At 33.0% G+C, this 19,491-nt stretch overlaps 2 protein-coding genes and 1 long non-coding RNA gene across 3 annotated transcripts; 2 read left to right on the top strand and 1 right to left on the bottom strand.

The window, feature by feature from the left end:
- Window positions 1–359: 359 nt before the first annotated feature.
- LOC131026469 (acyl-acyl carrier protein thioesterase ATL4, chloroplastic-like) lies at window positions 360–9,727 on the top strand. Its single transcript, XM_057956346.1, has 5 exons — window positions 360–590; window positions 695–795; window positions 1,454–1,545; window positions 6,271–6,366; window positions 9,414–9,727. The coding sequence occupies exons 1-5, from the start codon at window positions 403–405 to the stop codon at window positions 9,528–9,530; spliced, it is 594 nt and encodes a 197-aa protein (XP_057812329.1). The 5' UTR covers window positions 360–402; the 3' UTR covers window positions 9,531–9,727.
- A 6,467-nt stretch (window positions 9,728–16,194) lies between these two features.
- LOC131026468 (uncharacterized) lies at window positions 16,195–17,708 on the top strand. Its single transcript, XM_057956345.1, has one exon. It carries the CDS (start codon window positions 16,363–16,365, stop codon window positions 16,972–16,974), a length of 612 nt encoding a protein of 203 aa, XP_057812328.1. The 5' UTR covers window positions 16,195–16,362; the 3' UTR covers window positions 16,975–17,708.
- A 344-nt stretch (window positions 17,709–18,052) lies between these two features.
- LOC131026467 (uncharacterized) lies at window positions 18,053–18,939 on the bottom strand. The gene is made up of 2 exons (XR_009102312.1): window positions 18,872–18,939; window positions 18,053–18,278 (listed from the first exon to the last, which is right to left on the bottom strand). It is a non-coding gene; the product is annotated as an uncharacterized LOC131026467 (long non-coding RNA).
- Window positions 18,940–19,491: the final 552 nt, after the last annotated feature.

The raw sequence follows: 19,491 nt of genomic DNA, 5'->3' as shown, positions 1-19,491 counted from the left end.
CCTCAAAAAAAAAGAAAAAAATCTCTCTCCTATTTTGTAATAAACTATTCGTTTCTTAACATTCCAGAAAATTAAAATTTTTAAAAACTATATACCATAACTTCTAATTTATCAACCTATTATTAGCTAATAAAAGTGAAATTAAATGATTAAAAGTAATTATATAACCTAATTAGATGGAATTAACCCTAATTAATATAATCATAAAATTAAATTAAGCAAACAAAATTGAAATTTGAGAAGAAATATAAAAAAAATAAAATAAATTGAAAATGAGACGCAAAGTGAAACATCAAATGTGGTATATCTGGATGCGAAAGGGAAAGTTAGGTGTGTGCATATATGTATATATATTTGTTCAAATGAGCTAAACCTTGGCGCAATCTCTATCTAGTTGAAATAATGCTGCATAATTCTTTAACTCACATCACCCCACAAACGGCGGTTAGCTTCCCCGTCGTTCTCCGGCAGCATGCAGAACAGCCACCGCCACTTGTTAGAAGCTGCGGTCGGCTTTCGCAGTGGTCGCTGCCGCCGGTGAGGAGCTCTGCAACCGTTGCTTTTATTAACAAAATTGGAGGTGGCAAAGGGTACTTGATATTTACCTTGGATTGCGCTTTTTATTTTATTTTTCTTTTGTATTTTGAATTTAAATGTGTGCACATAGAATTTATGGTAACGTTTGAATTGACAGGATGAGTTGGTTTCATGAAGTGGAACAAGAAGTTCGCGAGTATGAATTGGATCAGTTCGGAGTTGTGAATAATGCTGTATATTCCAATCTTTGTGAAGATGGTATGTATATAGGTTGGATAAAATAAAAATTTATTTTAAAATATGGAAGAATAACTTTCAATCCTTAAATTGCAACTTAAGGTGTATTCATGACTTTATTAAATTAATTTCATGAAAGGTAGAAACTCCATCCATCTTTCTTTCTTTCTTTCTTTTTCATCATTTTTTACAGCGACTTCTTTAACTTACATAAAGAATCCACAATTTGTTCACAGTTTACAATTTACATTTTAAAATAATTTATAATCTAACTTCACCTTTTGTTAACTAACAATCAACTTAATCCATAAATATTGATTGATGGACCTATTGATAGATTCTCAAACGTGATTATATTTTTTACTCATAAATTATGTTTTTTTTTTATCATATAATATTTCTTTCTTCTCATTATTATTATCTCATTTATCATTATGGATTATCTCATTATTATTGTCTCATTTAATAATTTTCGTTATTTCTTTATTAAATTATCAAAAACAAAATACGAGTATTTGATAGACAGGCTGTAATTTTGTAACAAGCATCATCTAAGTCAACAATTTTTCTAGAATGCTTGATCTAGTAGATTAATTAAAATCATTTTACTTTTTTGGACATAAAAAACGTCTATTATTGAATTACTTTACTTGACAATTGACATATTTTGACTGAACAGCTACGTACAAACTTCTTGATGAGATCGGTTTTGATGCTGATATAAAGTTAGCAGTGTCTGAAGTGACAATCAAATACATCTCACCTCTAAAGGTATGAAACTTTTTTCTAATTCACATCTGTATAGTTTTATATTTCTTCCAGGGCTTCCCATTTATAATGTTACAATCTAAAGAAGCTAGAATGGAAATAATACACCATCATTTCTTCTAGGGCTTCCCATTTATATTTCTTCTAGGGCTTCCCATTTCTTCTAGGCATGTCCTATTTTTTGAGACGTTATTATTGGGACGAATGAAGTATATAATTTGATTATATATAACGACAGTCTAAAGAAAACTCATTTTAAAAAATAAGAATTATTTTTTTTGCCTTTAGATAAATAAAAATTAGGATTGCATGATTCATTAATTTGATGGATGAATTCAATGTCTTGAGTTCGAATTTCATATATAAAAAGTGAAAATTTTAATTTTTAAAATTTAGATATGTATACAACAAATTCAGAATATTTTTGTTGGTTTGTTATTTATATTTTAAGAGTGATTTATAGTCTAACATCTCTCTATACACACACACATATATATATATATATGGAGTGTTCCAATGAAATCCCTTATAGATGGTGAGATGTTAGATTATTTTGTAGGTGTTGATTTAATTTATCCTATAGCTGATATTTATTTGGAGGGGGAAATTTTTTACCTGGATTTTCAAATCCAGAAGGGAGCAAAAATTTTACTAATTTTTTTAATATTGTTATTCAACACTGCATATTATCTTATTCAGCACTATATATATCTTATTCATTAGTCTCACGATCTCACGAGTAATAGCAATCTCAATGGAACCTATCCCTATATATATAATATTTTTTTATGTATACATTAATGTTTTTTATATATATCCTTACATTGATGCTTCTTTAATTAATGCCTCTGTTGGGATCGAAACCAAAATATCTAGTTCCAGATATCAGTAGTATTTTATTCATTGTGCCATAGAGTCCTTGTTGACTGTTATTATAAGTTTATTTATAAAATTTTATTTGATTATATATATGAAAAATCTCATTTTTGAATAAAATCTTATTTGCTATTAAGAAAAAATCTTATTTATATTTAAATAAAATCTCATTTACAAATAAAATGTCTTAAATCTTATTTGCTCTAGCTAAATTAATGTCTTATTTGATTTTATGAAAACTCTTATTTGTGGTTACGCAAAGTTTTGTTTATGAATAAAAAGTTTTATTTACTTTTTTTTAAAAAAAAAGTCTTGTTTGATTTTATGAGAAGTATTATTTAGATGCGGCGGCGCCGCACACAAGTTATTGCGAAAAATAAAAATATAGATAAACAGCAAAGTGTCATTTATGAATAAAAAGTCTTATTTATATTTTAAAAAGTCATATATAATTTTATGAAAATTATTATTTACATGTGGCACACCACATAAGTTTTTTTGAAAAAATAAAAATGTAGATAAAATTTAGATAGTGAAATAATAAATTATACTAGAAAAAAATATAAAAATAAAACATGAAAAAAGCCAGGCCCATAATCAACACTTTTTTCGTTTGGCCACAAAGCATTTGTTAATTGTTAGTTCTGAGCCTGAACCGATAGTTTACCTAACCGGCCCGTCTAAGGAGAGGGGTGGTTTTGGGCCGGGCTTTGAACCAAATGTTAAGGATTTGATTCAAAATCGCTCGTTCAAAGGTCGAATCGTCAATTTTTATTTTTATTTTTAAATTTGACTGTTGTGTATATTTTTCTTTTGAAATTACTTAATTTATTACATTACATTTAATTTAATTGTTAAAACTATAAATGAAATAAAATTATAACGTTCAGTTATTATAATAAAATTTACATTTTTCTTAAACATTGTAAAATTCATATTTTTATTAAATTTAAAGTCCTTAACTATTATACCACAATATCTTTATTATATAATTTTATAAAGATTAATTTTATAAACGTTATAAAGTGACACTACGCGACTGATCACGTATTTGCTGGCAATCGCACGCAAATTTTATGCAATAAAGATAAATGATCAGAACTACGTTTTAGTTAACACAAAGACAAAAACCAGGGGGCTTAGCCCACTGGCCACCGGGTCCTCACTTAAGTGAAGTGACCCGGGTTCGATCCCTCTTGGGAGCGAATTGGAGATGGGAGATATAAGGTGGATCTTGGTGAATGGAGAGATAAGGTGGTTCTTGGTGTGGATGGGGAACTAATTACTAACATTTAACATGACTTTGCCCGATCAAAAAAAAAAAAAAAAGTTAACACAAAGACAAAAGAAAAAAAAAATAATCCTCTCCACATATATATAATAACTCTGAGATGATAAATTAAGTACTCCTTCATTCATGAAAGAACTTCCTATCTTCCATTTTAAAAACGTCCAAAAAAAACTTCTTATATGTTTATACTATATCTCACCACTTATAATACTTTATTTACTTTTATTTTTCACATTTTCACCACTCTCAATATTAATTAAAATATTTTTTCATCACTCTCATTACACTCAACAATTTTTTCTTCATTCTCAATACACTTAATAATCTTTTTTTTTTTAAATTGTGTCGCTCCTTTTTAAGAAGTTCTTTCATGAACGGAGGGAGTATATTCTAAATTTTTGGGTTAAAAAAGTTGCCATAGGTATGTAACTACGCCTAGCTTTTATGTTTCGCACATTTTTGTTAACACACACATTACCACGTGTGTTCGTACGATACAGATGCACATATAAACAATAAAGGAGCGTTTATTTTATATAATTGATAAGACGTATGATTGAGTATTTTATCTTTAAAAGTAGGATTTCTTCAATTTCATCTTTTTTATGGGATAAGAATCAAGTAAAAATATCTTAAATGATATAAATAATCAACGGGTTTAGAATATTCCAAAATTTCAATCCATCTAAATAAACAATAGATTAATCTTACTATTTTCTTCTATCAACGCTAATCCTTTAATGTAAATACCCCCTAGTAGGATAAGTGTGCGTTTACACTGCATGGACGTCCATATGAAAAATCTCTTTTTCTGTTAAATTACTAAGTTCTAAGAGCATTCACAGTAGATCTCTCAAAAGTAATCCTAACTTTAAATTTGAGCTAAAATAATAAGAAGTGAGATAAAATGATCATCCAACAGATCACCTATATTAAGTTGCGAAAACAAAAAAATTTACACCCCCTCAAATGTAATCCTAAATTTATACCCCCTTAAATCTAATCCTAAATTTATAAAATAGATAATGAAAATAGGAGAGTTGCTGCGTGCAATTGTAAAATAGGAGTTAAAAATAATTTAGGGAAGACTTTAGGAGTATTTTTAGGAGTAAAATTTTGAGAAATCTGTTGTGGATGCTCTAAGCTCATTAATTTTTAATCTTAGCATAACTTAAAACGCGCGAGATTATTAAGGGAGTGTTAGGCTAATAATTGAGCATTTGAAATGTCTTATAAATGACTTATTTCACAAGCTTATGAGTTTAATGTCTCAAGAGTTTATAAATTATTAAAATGTTTATTTTTGTAAAATGTTTGTTGCTTTTATAATTATGAACTATTTTCAACCGTTAGATCATCAAAATCTACGGTTGATTCATCACCTTGTTGGATGAATTCATGATCCCGAATTCGAATTTCATAGGTAGCAAAAAAATTATTTTTCGCAATTCATACCTTTATGCAGCAAATTCATATGCGTTCTACATAAAATTCATACATTTTTTATGGTTCGTATTTTTTATTTTAAGAGTTATTTTTACCGTAGCCCTTCCATATATATATATATATATATATATATATAGAGAGAGAGAGAGAGAGAGAGAGAGAGATGAGCTAAAATAAAAACACATTTTAGAATATAACATATGAACTATTTTAAGCCCTTAGATCATCAAGATCTACGGCTTATTTATCACCTTGTTGGATGAATTCATGGTCTCGAGTTCGAATCTCATAGGTAGCAAAAAAAATTATCTTTCGCAATTCAAACATTTACACAGTAAATTCATACGTGGTCTACATAGAATTCGTACATTTTAGATAGTTCGTATTTTATATGTTAAGAAGTGTTATAGCGTAGCCCTCCCCTATATATATATATATATATATGTGTGTGTGTGTGTGTGTGGGGGGGGGTGGGTGGGTAAAACACCTTTTAGAATATAAAATATGAACTATTTTCAGTCATTAGATCATCAGGATTTACGGTTGATTCATCTTTTTGTTGGATGAATTCGTGGTCCCGAGTTCGAATCTTATAAGTAGCAAAAAATTTATTTTTCGTAATTCATACAGTTACACAGCGAATTCATACATGTAAAGAATTCATATATTTTAATTAGTTTGTATTTTATACATATTAATTAAGAAGGATTTATACGGTAGCCCTCCCCTATATATATATATATATATATACACACACTCTTACGAACTTTGATATGTAAAATCCAACACAAACCTTTTAAAACATGATGAGTAATAGTTTCTTATTTCTCCTCCTCCCCTATATATATATATATATACACACACACTCTTACGAACTTTGATATGTAAAATCCAACACAAACCTTTTAAAACATGATGAGTAATAGTTTCTTATTTCTCCTCCTCTATTGTGACTCGAACCCTCAATTTAATGATCAGAGAGGTAGTATCTTAACAATAGAGTTGTATTTTTATTTTATTATCTAATGCAACGAGTATGCTATATATATCTCTCTCTGATTAATTTATTCCTTTTTTGTGGTTCTGTTTGTCTCTTTTTCTTTTTGGTTGAAAAGAGGAAAGATAGATACGTGCTAAAATTGAGGTTATATGACTATTCCACTACCCGATTCTTCTTTGAAGACCAAGTCCTCAAGCTACCAGATCACGAGGTTAGTCATCTTCTTTGTCTTTCTCACTTTAATTAATTTGAACATTACTTGGAATTTTAAAATTTTAAAGAAGTTAGTGTATTAAGTTCGAGTTTTTTTATTTGCTTAATAACTATTATTGCTCTTAATTCTAGGATTAAATACAGGCGAACTTAAAGTTCTAGGATCGTTAATTGTAGTTATTATTCTTACCCCCAATAAATAATTACCTGCAAAAAAAATATTGGCTTAGTGAAAAATATATATATTTTTAACATTTTTGGATCGTAATAGTTTGAAAAATTAAGTGAGATTCTGGATTTAGGATATAGAAGTTAAGAGTGGTAATGTCACACATATATACTTAATTTGTGCGATTTGATTTTATTATGTGTTATTGGCAGTAACTATCCTCATGATAAACAAGTTTGCTTGGAAATTTTTATGAGGAGAGAGAGAAATAAAAATATATTTTAAAATTTTAATTTATTATAATTTATTTATTTTTAATTTTAATTTATGATTTTTATATTAAATTAAATACTCGCTTCGTTCCAACTTTTAGTATTCATATTTTCATTTTAGTTGGTCCTACATTTTGGTATCTATTTTTATTTTTTAATAAAAGTAGGTGAGACTCTTACTCTACTTTTAATTACGTTAACACTCACATAAAAAGTGGGACTCTTATTCCACTCACAATACATTTCACCACTTTATTAAAACCCGTACGTGTTACTCTTAAATGAATATTAAAAGCTGGGATGGAGGGAGTATCTTTAACGATCTTCAATTTAAGATACATATTAATATTTTTTTATGAATCAGTTTGATAATTTTAGAAAATAATGAAAATAGAAAAAAGAGAATACAGAAAAAAAAATGGTAGAAAAGAGAGAGAAATTTAATAAGAGAAGAGAGAGAAAATTGGCAGAACTAGTGAGAGAAATTTAAAAGAAGAAGTGATCAAAAAATTGGTGCTAAAATTTTACTGTTGTAAACTAGTACTCCCTCAGTCCCAAATAAAATGTCTTGTTTTCCTTTTTGGGTTGTCCCACTTCAAATGTCTTGTTTCCTTTTATGAAAAAAATTAGTCTAAAAAAATAGAATATTTAGGACCCACATCACCTTTTTTAACTCTACACTACACCACTTAATAATATAATTAACATTTTCCTAAATAACCGTGTCGAAAAGAAACAAGACATTTCATTTGGGACGGAGGGGGTATTATATATTGTCTATGTCTCTCATATTTATGCATACCTTTCAATTTTGGTACGCTTCTCAAATTTGTGCACACCCTATTTTTAGACACTATCCCACAAATAATTTGGATAATTTAACTTTTGTAACTTACACTTATTTACCATCAATCTACTTAACAATACTCTTAATGTGAGATAATTTCTCTACTATCAATACTCTAAAGGGGCAATCTGTTGATGAGATTGAATTAGCACGAAATTACCCGAGATTAAGTTGATCTAAGATTAATTTTGTCATATGGGTATGCCAAGACTCGTAATCCAAGACTATTTTTATGTAGCATTACTCCAAGATTGAATATCAGGCCGTATCCACCCAACCGAACAAGATATCATAAGATTAATCTACTTTAATCATATATCTAACCTTCAAATCGAACAGGCCCTAAACAACTTTTCATTAAAACTCATGCCAAAAGCACATATACATATTTATGGAGTACCAAAAAAATTTAATATATAGATTTTATTTATATGTACAATAATATTTTTATACTCCCTCTGTCCACAAAAAATAGTCCCCTTTTGCCATTTTAGGATGTCCATAAAAATTTGTCCCTTTTCATTTTTGGAAACTATCTATCACGGTGGGCTCTATTCTCCACTCATAATACAATTAACATCATTATTAAACATTACTTTGTAAATGAGACTCCCTCTCCACTCACAATACAATAACCATTTTTATTAAAACACGTGTTGTCCACCTTTAAGACTATTTTTGGTTGACGGAGGAAGTACAATAATATTTTTTATATAATACGATGATGCTTATTTTCATGACAATTATAAATCAAACAAATATCAGCAATTTAAATTAGTTCTAAATTTCTATGATATAAATAGTTTTATACGAGTCCTTCATCCCCAAATAACTTCTTATCTTTTCTTTTTGGGTCGTCCCTCAAGTAACTTCTATCCATTTTAGGACACTAGCCCTTCACTAATAACACTTTATTTATTCTTACTTTTCACCTTTTCACTACTCTCAATACTAATTATAACATATTTTCACAACTTTATAATATTTTTTTACCACTTTCAATACACTCAACAACTTTGTCTTAAAACTCGTGTCCCTTTCTCTTAGAAAGTTATTTGGGGGACAAAGTGAGTATATATATATATATATATATATATATATATATATATATATATACACACACATAGGGGAGCACTCCAATGAGATCGCCTATTTTTAGTGAGATCTTAGACACGATCTCGTGCTTTTATTTTATCAATTTTATGACTGATATTGTATCTAGAGGGCGAATTTTTTTCTCAGGGTTCGAATCCCGGAGAGAACGAATTATTTAAAATTTTGTTATTCATCAGTATATACTGCATTGTTCTGCAATATATATGTCTTATTCATTAACAATTTTTTAAATCTCGTTATTCATCAGTATATATATATGTCTTATTCACTGAAAAATAAGAGTACTCATTGGAGCGCAATAAAAAAACTTCTTAAAATATAAAATAGGAACCATTTTCAACCCTTAGATCATCAAGATCTACGGTTGATTTATCACCTTGTGTACGTATGTTATCTATCAAATACTAAGTTATAATACTAATCTCACTATATCTCTGATAGATATCTTGAATTTTATCTATTTTAACTTATTTCAATAAGACTATCAAACATGTCTTTAGAATTTTTATAATTTTCATAATTAGAAGATTTTATTTGAAACATTCTCTATATATATTTATGTATCAAATGAAGCATGGTATGACGAACTGAAATTAATTAAATTATATTTATGTTCGCCGTTTGATGGAAGTTTTGTACAGCTTGTTGCATGCGGTAAGGCCACATTAGTGCTACTAGACGGGAGACTACGTCCATCTCGTATCACACCTGCCATGATTTCCAAACTCAACCAATTCCTTCAAACACACACCAACTGATGCTGCATTTATTATTATTTTTGACCACATGCTCGCATTTTAATAAACTCGGATTTTGTTATTTGTATTTCTTCTTCTTAGTCGGATATTGTATTTTTTTTGTGTTGTTCTATGCTGCCGGAGACTTTTAATTTCACTAGCAAAACTTACGTCCATTCGGAGAAAAAAAATAATAATAAATTGTTTCTGTAAGTATATTTTACATTCTATTTTGTTTTTATTGCATATATAATTTTTCGGTTTCTAATTCGTTCTTGAATGAAATTCTATATAGTACAATTAATTATTAATTGTTAGGATGTTTAGATAAAAATTGTGATCTAGGGAGACATTTTTTTATAAGAGTGCTTTTAAAATAGTCATTTTGACAAAGGAAACATAATATTTGACCATTAATTAAAAAAAAAATACAAAATTTGACCATTTTTTACACTTTAAGACTGTTTTGCCTTTAATTAGGGTGGACCAAATTCGAATTTGCGCGCGGGTTAGGCATATATGACACTATTAGTGCCAAACGTACCAACCGAAAAAAAAAATCTAAGTAATTAAATTGGTATTTTTAGTGTCATGCACGAAGGTACTAGTGACCATAAGATAGAGTATATATGGCATTAATGGTACTAATATGGCCATAAGTACCATTCGTGCAGCACTACATAAGAGTATATGGCACTAATGACACTAATATGACCATACACTACGCCAAAAACGCGCATACATAACGGATTTTATCCGTTATCTATGCGAAAAAACCTGCGTTAAGTATAGTGGTATGTGACGCGCATACATAACGGATATTTATACGTTATCTATATTATTATACATAACGGTTATCTATAAATAAATAACGCCTGATAATCCGTTATCTAAATCATTATACATAACGGTTCCAACCCGTCACGGAAGTTAAACTTCACCGTTATGTATTCACATATACATAACGGTTGTTTATATATAAGTAACGTTTTATATTCGTTATCTATAGTATTATACATAACGTTTTGAACCGTCATGAAAGTTTAATATTCACTGTTATGTATATACACCTATACATAACGGTTTTTTGATATTAATAACGTTTGATAATCCGTTATGTATAAGTGTTATACATAACGTTTTTTACTGTAATTAAATTTATATTTCTCCGTTATCTATTATTTTATACATAACGGCTATATATCCTTATAGATAACACTAATATCCGTTATTTATAAATATTTTCAACATATTTAATATTTTTTTTTCAATTTTTATGTTATTTATCTCAAAAATAAATAAATAACTTTAAAACAACAAAATGATAATGTAATACCCCGTTTCCTTACAGCTAAGTTTAGAATAATTTTGGAACTTAGAATTTAGATGATTCACGCCAGATAAAAAAAATAAAATTTGTTTTAATCCCAACAAAGTGATTTACAAAAAGAAGTATTTGTAAATTTATTTATTTAAATTATATGCACAGCGTATTTATTTAATTAAGCATTCAAGCATTTACACGAGCTATTTATTTAGCGAACCCTGACGATTATTACAGTTTCGGTAATTTTATCCTGAAGGATTTTAATTGCCCAATCTACTAGCCCATCTACCTACCTAATATATAGCCGCCCAATAGCCACCCAGCAGCCGCCCTACCTACCCCATTCACGCCAATAAGCAAACAACTTCAATTCAGTTTTTCTTTGCCATCACTTGGCAGTCAGAGCAAGCCAAATTTTCTTACGTTCACCTCACACCACTTCTCCACAAATTATTGCAGCCAATTTACTTTGACATTTCTCAAACCTTCATCAAGCCTCCCCTTCACTCATTTCACAAAGTCATCATCGTGATAAATTTCCGATCTCAAGCTTTAGAGTTTCAGCAGACGACCAGAAATAACAGAAAGCTCGTCGAGCTACATTCCCCATCAATTTTGCAGAAACAGCCGGACATTTTAACCTATAATCTCAAAGGTTTACTGTTTTGTTCATAACATTTACAGATTTTGCATATGAACATTCCAACAAAATAACATTCACATATATATATATATATATATATATATATATATATGTATGTATGCATTACAAATCTGTGTCTATATGTATATACATTTGAAGCATTTTTTAAAAAAATGGAGTCTTGAACCCTATTTTGAAAAGAAGAAAATAGAAGAAGTAGAACTTTCAAAGCTATGTTTCTCCTTATTGTTGTTGGTGAGTGTGTCGAGTGTCGAGGGCTGGGAGAGAAAGAGGCAGACGAGGGCAGCAAGCCTTCCGACCGTCGGGTCGCCGGACGGGAGGCGGTGGCGGCGGAAGCTATGGAGGGGAAAGAGAGGCGGTGGTCTTGAGAGAGAAAGGAGGAGAAGTGGAGAGCAGGGAGGGAAAGCAGAGCTGGGAGAGCAGAGTAGAGAAGAGAAGAGCAGAGTAGAGGAGAGGATAGTAGAGCAGAGAAGAGTAGAGAAGAGGAGAGGAAAGTAGAGAAGAGAAGAGTAGAGCAGAGTAGAGCACAGCAGAGCATAGCGTAGTATACCAGAGCAGAGCATAGCATAGCAGAGTAGAGCAGAGCAGAGCATAGCGTAGTATACCAGAACAGAGCATAGCATAGCATAGCAAAGTAGAGCAGAGCAGAGCATAGCGTAGCATACCAGAGCAGAACATAGCATAGCATAGCAGAACAGAATAGAGCAGAGAAGGGGGATGGGTTTTGGGCTTACGTGTTGGGCCTTCTTCTTTTAAAACAGCTAGGCTTTACTCATTGGGCTGTGCAGATTTTTCTTTTTTTCCATTAAATGGACTGCACTTAATTATTTAATTAGACTATTAAATAGTTTGATTAATTATTTTAAATGATAATTTGCATAATAATATTATAATATTATTATTATGTGCATATTTTAAGTAATTACTTATTATAGTTCGACTCTTTAAATACTCAACAAATTCAAATGTTACATGTAACTATCTTTGATGTAAACTAATCAAATATATCTAATAAATAATTACACTTAATATATGCACATAATAATAATATTATTATTATGCAATCATTCTTTAAAATAATTAATTAAATTAATTAATACTCCATGTAATAAAAATTAGTAGCCCAAAACCTTAAATAATCAGCCCAAATAAATAAATTAATAACAGGGCCCCATCTCTATAAAAATGCAGCCCATTCCAATTAATTAAATAGGTGTTTATTGGTGTTTTAATTCTTATATGATTTTATTTAATTAACATGATTATGGACTATTGTTCATAATTATGTTAATATACTAATTAGGATAAGATTAAGAAAATCTGAAGTTTTAAAAATACGAAGTGATTATTATAAGAGTAAAATTTTGAAATACTCAAAATGAATCATAAAACACAAATTATGGCCACTCTTTGAAAAACATAAATTTTGGGCATTTTTATAGCTTTGGGACGTTTTTGCCCTTAATTGGGTGGACTGGGTAGGGTCAGGAACGCGGGTCGCGTGCCGGGTAGGATCAGGCATGCGGGTCGGGTTAGGCACTTATGAAATTTTTTTTTTACTCCCCCTGCCCTGTCTACCCCCCAGACCCCCGACCCCACCCACCCACCCGTAAGCCAAAAAAAAATAAAAAATTTACTCCCCCTGCCCTGTCTACCCCCCAGACCCCCGACCCCACCCACCCCCAAGCCAATTTTTTTTTCTTTACTCCCCCTAGATAAAAATAAATCAAATTTTACTTTTGTTATTTTATTTTATAAGTGCCAACGAAAATTCAAAATAAAATAAAGTAAAATGGTCTTTTTAGCATTTATGACACTATTAGTGCCATAAGTGCAAAACATGCAGAACAAATATAGAAACAACAACATAATCTAAACCCTAAATGGATAATCTAAAACCTAAATAGAACATCTAAACCCTAAATTGATAATCTAAACCCTAAATGGAACATCTAAAAACCCTAAATGGAATATCTAAAGCCTAGGAAAAGTGTTTTAAAAGGTCCTTTTGGCACTTATGGCGCTAATAGTGCCATAAAATAAAATAACAAAAGTAAAATTTGATTTATTTTTATCTAGGGGGAGTAAAAAAAAATTTGGCTTGGGGGTGGGTGGGGGTGGGGTGGGTAGGGTCGGGGGTCTAGGGGGGTAGGCAGGGCAGTGGGAGTACAAAAAAAATTTTTGGCTTGCGGGTGGGTGGTGGGGGGAGGGAGGGGGTGGGTGGGGTCGGGGGTTTGGGGGGTAGACAAGGCAGGGGAAGTAAAACAATTTTTTTTTGTTTGTCTTGGGGGTGGGTGGGTGGGGTCGGGGGTTTGAGGGGTAGACAAGGCAGGGGAAGTAAAAAAAAAAATGGCTTGGGTGGGGGGGTGGGTGGGGTTGGGGGGTCTGGGGGCTGGGTAGTAAAAAAAAATTGGCTTGGGGGTGGGTGGTGGGGGGGAGGTGGGGTCAAGGGGTAGATATGGCACAGAGAATTAAAAAAATAAAAAAATATTTTTTTTTACTTAGGAGTATATTAGGCATATTGCCTAATTAATTGTCATAATTTGTGTTATTCAATTAGTGGTCAAATATTGTGTTTGTATCTTCAATGTGGCCATTTGACACCATTGTTTCTTAAGTACCAAATACCCCCTATCGATGGCGTCCCTATCACGTACAGGACCCTATAGTCAGGGTAAGTGTTGTTTACTACCTCAACGTGGCAAAATCGAACCAATTTTCCCCCTGCGTTTTAACGGTGCTTAACACCATTAGAATATATATATATATATATATATATATATATATATATATATATATATATATATATATATATATATATATATATATATATATATATATAGGGAGAGGTTCAAATAAGAACCACTGATAAAATAAGAACGGATAACCATTTTAAGCCATTCGATCATCAAGATCTACGGTGGATGCATCATCTTGGTGGATGGATGCAGGTGCTGGGTTCGAATCCTGAAGGGAGCAAAAAAATTATTTTTTTCGGATGCATTAAATTTAATAGCGGATGCATTAATTTGTATAGCAGATGCAGTAATTTTATTGGTTCTTATGTTCTCACGATAATTGTGGTTCTCACTATAACCGCACCCTATATATATATATATATATATATATATATATATATATATATATATATATAATATTTTAATTAAGGTGGGCCCCAACTTTCTTCCCCCGAGTCAGAACTCACTCTCGAGTTCTAACGAGTAGGACTCAACTTGGACCAACTCAGTCACGCCTCACCCTCCAATTCCCCAGAAGAAGATGAGGAAGACGCCATCGGCGAGCTCATCATCGGAAGCCTCCGCCTCCTCCAACTCGTCCCGCCCCCTCTTCTTCTCCTTCAAATCCTCCATCGACTTAAACAAAAAAGAATCCCCAAAACTGTGACATCGCTGCTCTCTCTCTACAACTCATCGAAGCCATAGCCGCTGCTCCTCCTTCAACTTCTATGACATCGCCGCCTGCTCCTTCAACTTCTGGCGATGTCACCGCCGGCCCAACACCATAGCCGATATCTATTCACTTTTTCAATTTTTTCCCAATGTCTTTATTCCCCCTCTCTCTCTCTATCATTTTCTCCCCGGTAGATCTATGCTACGGGTTGGGGCTCTAGCAATCTATCTGCACACAAGAGCCGAGCGGTAGGCGGTGACGCCATTGACGGCGGCGGTGCCCCAAATTTCGAAGGAGATTTCGAAGGTGGCCTGGAATTTTAGGGGGAAGAGAGGTTTTTTCATTTTTATTCAATAGATCTGCTTTTTCACTAAAGATTTGAGGTTTTTTATGTTGTTGTTCGCTGATGGTGATGGATGAATTTGGTGAGATTCCGGCGATGAAATGATGATGGAATTTGGTTGCCTGGAATGGTGATGGAAGAATACCAGCGATGGTGAGATTCTGGCTCGGCGGCTCAACGACCTCTTTCACTGTCGCCGAAAAACACAAGATAGGGGATCACCTTAAATAAAAATAAATAAATAAATAACGGTGTTAAGCACCGTTAAAACGCGGGGGAAGGGGGGGAGAAATTGGTTCGATTTTGCCACGTTGAGGTAGTAAACAACGGTTACCCTGACTATAGGGTCCTGTACGCGATAGGGACACCATCGATAGGGGGTATTTGATACTTAACCCTTATAATTATATTTATTTTTATTAATAATATGGAACTATATATGGTCTCAATAAATTGATTTAAATGTAAAGTGATAAATATTAATTAGAGTTCATAATATAATACTCCCTTCGTCCGGCCGAGCTTGATGCGTTTTTTAGGCACGAAAATTAAGGAGCTATTGTTTAGTTATTTAAGTATGTTTGTAAATTTGTGGTTACGCGGTTATTTATATCATTAATTATTTTGAATTATTTTTTAATATAAAATTTAAATTAATTAAATCTTTTTTGTAATTCAAAAACACACCACTACCCAACCCCACCCTCACCCTTGTTGGAATATAAAAATAAACTTGATTTTTTGAGTGAAGATATTTTAAAAGAAAAATATAGAGAATTCTAGAAAAAGTAAGTGAAGATATTTGTATTAGAAATATCTAGAATCAAGATATTTTAAGTAGAAAAATCTAGATAGAAAAAAATCAAGAGAATTCTAGAATTCTCACTTGACTACTATATATATGTGGAGGTTGTATCAATTGTAGAATGAAGTGGAATTGAAGAAAAATTGTGTTAGTTAACAACAATCCTCCCACTCAAATTCCTAAGCACACACACGTCCACAACCAATTTCTCCAAATTTCCTCCTACCAATTAAATAAATTCTCCATTATATATTCTTATATTCCAACAAAGTGGTATCAGAGCCACAAGATTCTACTTGTGGTATGGCGAATTTACAATCGTTTCAAGTCCCCATGCTCAACAAAAGCAACTTCGACAATTGGAGCATCAAGATGAAGGCGCTATTGGGAGCCCACGACGTTTGGGAGATCGTGGAGAACGGCTACGAGGAGCCGCAGGACGAGGCCGCACTATCCCAACAACAAAAGGATAGATTGCGAGACATGAGAAAGAGAGACAAGAAGGCTCTCTGTCTCATTTATCAAGCGCTGGGGGACGACGATTTCGAGAAAATCTCGAACGCGAGCACCGCCAAAGAAGCGTGGGAGAAGCTCCAGAACGCGTGCAAAGGAGCGGAGCAAGTAAAAAAGGTACGACTTCAAACTTTAAGAGGAGAGTTTGAGTCTTTGCATATGAAAGAGTCCGAATCGATTTCGGATTATTTTTCAAGAGTCTTGGCGGTGTCTAATCAAATGAAAAGAAATGGTGAAAAATTGGAGGATGTTAGAATTATGGAGAAAATATTACGCTCACTAACTCCAAGATTTGAGCATATAGTAATCACAATTGAAGAAACTAAAAATTTGGAGGAGATGACGATCGATCTCTTGTTGGGGTCGCTGCAAGCATATGATGAGAAGCAAAAGAAGAAGTAAGAAATTTCAGAGCAACTTTTAAAGTTGCAAGTAAGCTCAAAAGATAAAGAAGAAAGTTCGAGCAACAGCCGCGGACAATACAAAGGAGGACGTGGTCAAGGTCAAGATCGAGGCAGAGGCCGAGCACGTGGACGTGGTCGAGGACGAGGAGGCTTCGTCAACAATGGTGAAAGAAATGAGTTTACAAGTGGTCGGGGGAGGAGCAACCCGCAGTCGAGGTACGATAAATCTTCAATAAAGTGTTATAATTGCCATAAATTTGGGCACTATGCTTCCGAGTGCAGAAGTGAAAAATTAAGGATCGAAGAGAAGGCCAATTATGCCGAAAATGCAAATCAAGATATTGGTAGTGTGCTTCTGGCATATAAAGGAGAAGCCGGAAGACAAGATGACACGTGGTACCTCGACACTGGTGCTAGCAATCACATGTGCGGGAAGAGAAACATGTTCGTGGAGCTCGATGAGTCGGTAAGTGGCAACATCTCCTTTGGTGATGAATCTAAAATTCCAGTTAAAGGAAAAGGGAAAATTTTAATTCGCTTGAAGAATGGAAATCATGAATTTATTTCCAATGTTTATTACGTGCCCAATATGAAAAATAATATATTGAGTTTGGGACAACTCTTAGAGAAAGGTTATGATATTCACATGAGAGATTATAACCTTTCAATAAGAGATGGCAAAAATAATCTTATTGCCAAGGTGCCAATGTCTAAAAATAGAATGTTCTTATTGAATATTCGAAATGACATGGCAAAATGCCTCCAAGCGTGTTACCAAGATAAGTCTTGGTTGTGGCATCTTCGGTTTGGGCACTTAAATTTTGGCGGGTTGGAGTTGTTATCAAAGAAAGAGATGGTAAGAGGTTTACCATCCATTAAGCATCCCGATCAACTCTGCGAATGTTGTCTACTCGGGAAGCAGTTCAGAAAGCCATTCCCAAAGGAGTCAAGCTCAAGAGCTCAAAAATGTCACGACCGGCCTTAATTAAGGATAATTAAGTCGGGAAATCATGACTGGGGAAGGGAAATTAAGAAGCGGGTTTAGAAAGGGGCGCATAAAAGAATACTCAAAGAGCTTGAATACGTGTGAAATATTCCTTAAAAAGGAAAAAGGCATCGTTAGGGGCTTGGCTAAAACATTATCAGAGTTTGCAACGGAAGGCGTAACTGAAATAATCAGTATTTATAGCGGAAAGCATAACTGAGATACATGTATGAAGACATGTATCCTTTCTGAGCCTACTTTAAGTTCGACAAAAGCTCTACTCAGCAACAACACTTCATCGCCCATCACAGCTCAACCTGCACAAACATAAACATCGAAGGGCTAAGTACAAGAGTACTTAGTGGGCAGTTGCCAAGCATATAACATAACATCATTAACTAAACACAACATCGCATAAGAGGCATAAGTTTCTTTCAAATCCTTTGCTCATTTTTCATTTCCAAATTCATAAATAACATGAGCGCATTCTTCATCATCAACAATCATAAACAAGCATCGTGTCGTGGAGAAGGCCTTCCCCAACGAACACGGGCATCGCACCGTGAAGGGGAGCCTCCCTCAGCGGTCACGGCATCGTACTATTGAGGGAGGCCTCCCCCAATAGACGCTGTAACACTGGCATACTGGCATCGCGCCGCGAGAGAGGCCTCTCTCAGCGAACACGGGCATCGTGCCGTGAGGAAGGCCCTCCTCAGCGGACACGGCATCGTACTGTTGAGGGAGGCCTCCCCCAACAGACACAAGCATCAAACATAAGCATAAACTTATCAGTGTAAAGCATTCAAGCGTAAATAAGCGTAATAAAGCATACCACACTTGAAGATCCAAATTTGCATTTTAAAGCATAACACTTGCATAGCATTTTATTTACGCGTAAGAAATTGCCCACCTGATAGCAAAGTTTTGCTAAGGTACTCTAACTCCTTGTGTAGTTCTTACTCTCGCGCTTGACCTTAATCACGAGAATATAAAATGAGACATTGCCTCGAGGAAAATTCTTAATTAATGAGAAAGCGTAATTTAACTATGCATGAATCTGGTATGCATGAACTAATACTCTGAGCGATAATCGGGAATTCTACTATTAATCCTCGTTAATAGATTTAGCTAATTCTCGTCTAGCGCGGTCGAATAAAACTGTGATTCTTCCTTCCTCATCGGAATATTCTAGTCGTGAAATAAACCTCGCATTTGTACTTGATTGAAAAAGGACTAACTCGGCTTTAAACGAGGTGTGACCTTGTAGAAATTATCGGGCTTTTCGATAGAAGCATCATTACTAGCGTAACCTCAAATAATTAATAGGCTCAAAAGAGAGTAGCCAATTAATTAAATAAACCAGTGGCTTAAATGAAATAAACAATAATGGCTTGCTTTAAAGTCGGAAGTCCAAAAACATTAATTAATAAACTGGGCGGCTCATTACTGATAAATAATTGGGCTCCATCAAAAATTGATACTGCTAGGCTTAGCTCAAAGGAGTAACTTCAGCTCAAGCTTTAAAAGAAT

The sequence above is a fragment of the Salvia miltiorrhiza genome, chromosome 5 (genome assembly GCF_028751815.1).
Source record: "Salvia miltiorrhiza cultivar Shanhuang (shh) chromosome 5, IMPLAD_Smil_shh, whole genome shotgun sequence".
NCBI lineage: Eukaryota > Viridiplantae > Streptophyta > Magnoliopsida > Lamiales > Lamiaceae > Salvia > Salvia miltiorrhiza.
This window is presented reverse-complemented; position numbering and strand designations above follow the sequence as displayed.

Excerpts from the sequence above, each read along its gene's own strand:
- LOC131026469 (XM_057956346.1), top strand. The coding sequence starts at position 403 with ATGCTGCATAATTCTTTAACTCACATCACCCCACAAACGGCGGTTAGC. Across the intron at positions 591-694 it reads AAAATTGGAGGTGGCAAAGG|GATGAGTTGGTTTCATGAAG; the intron begins GTACTTGATATT and ends TTGAATTGACAG. Across the intron at positions 6,367-9,413 it reads TCAAGCTACCAGATCACGAG|CTTGTTGCATGCGGTAAGGC; the intron begins GTTAGTCATCTT and ends AGTTTTGTACAG.
- LOC131026468 (XM_057956345.1), top strand. The coding sequence starts at position 16,363 with ATGGCGAATTTACAATCGTTTCAAGTCCCCATGCTCAACAAAAGCAAC.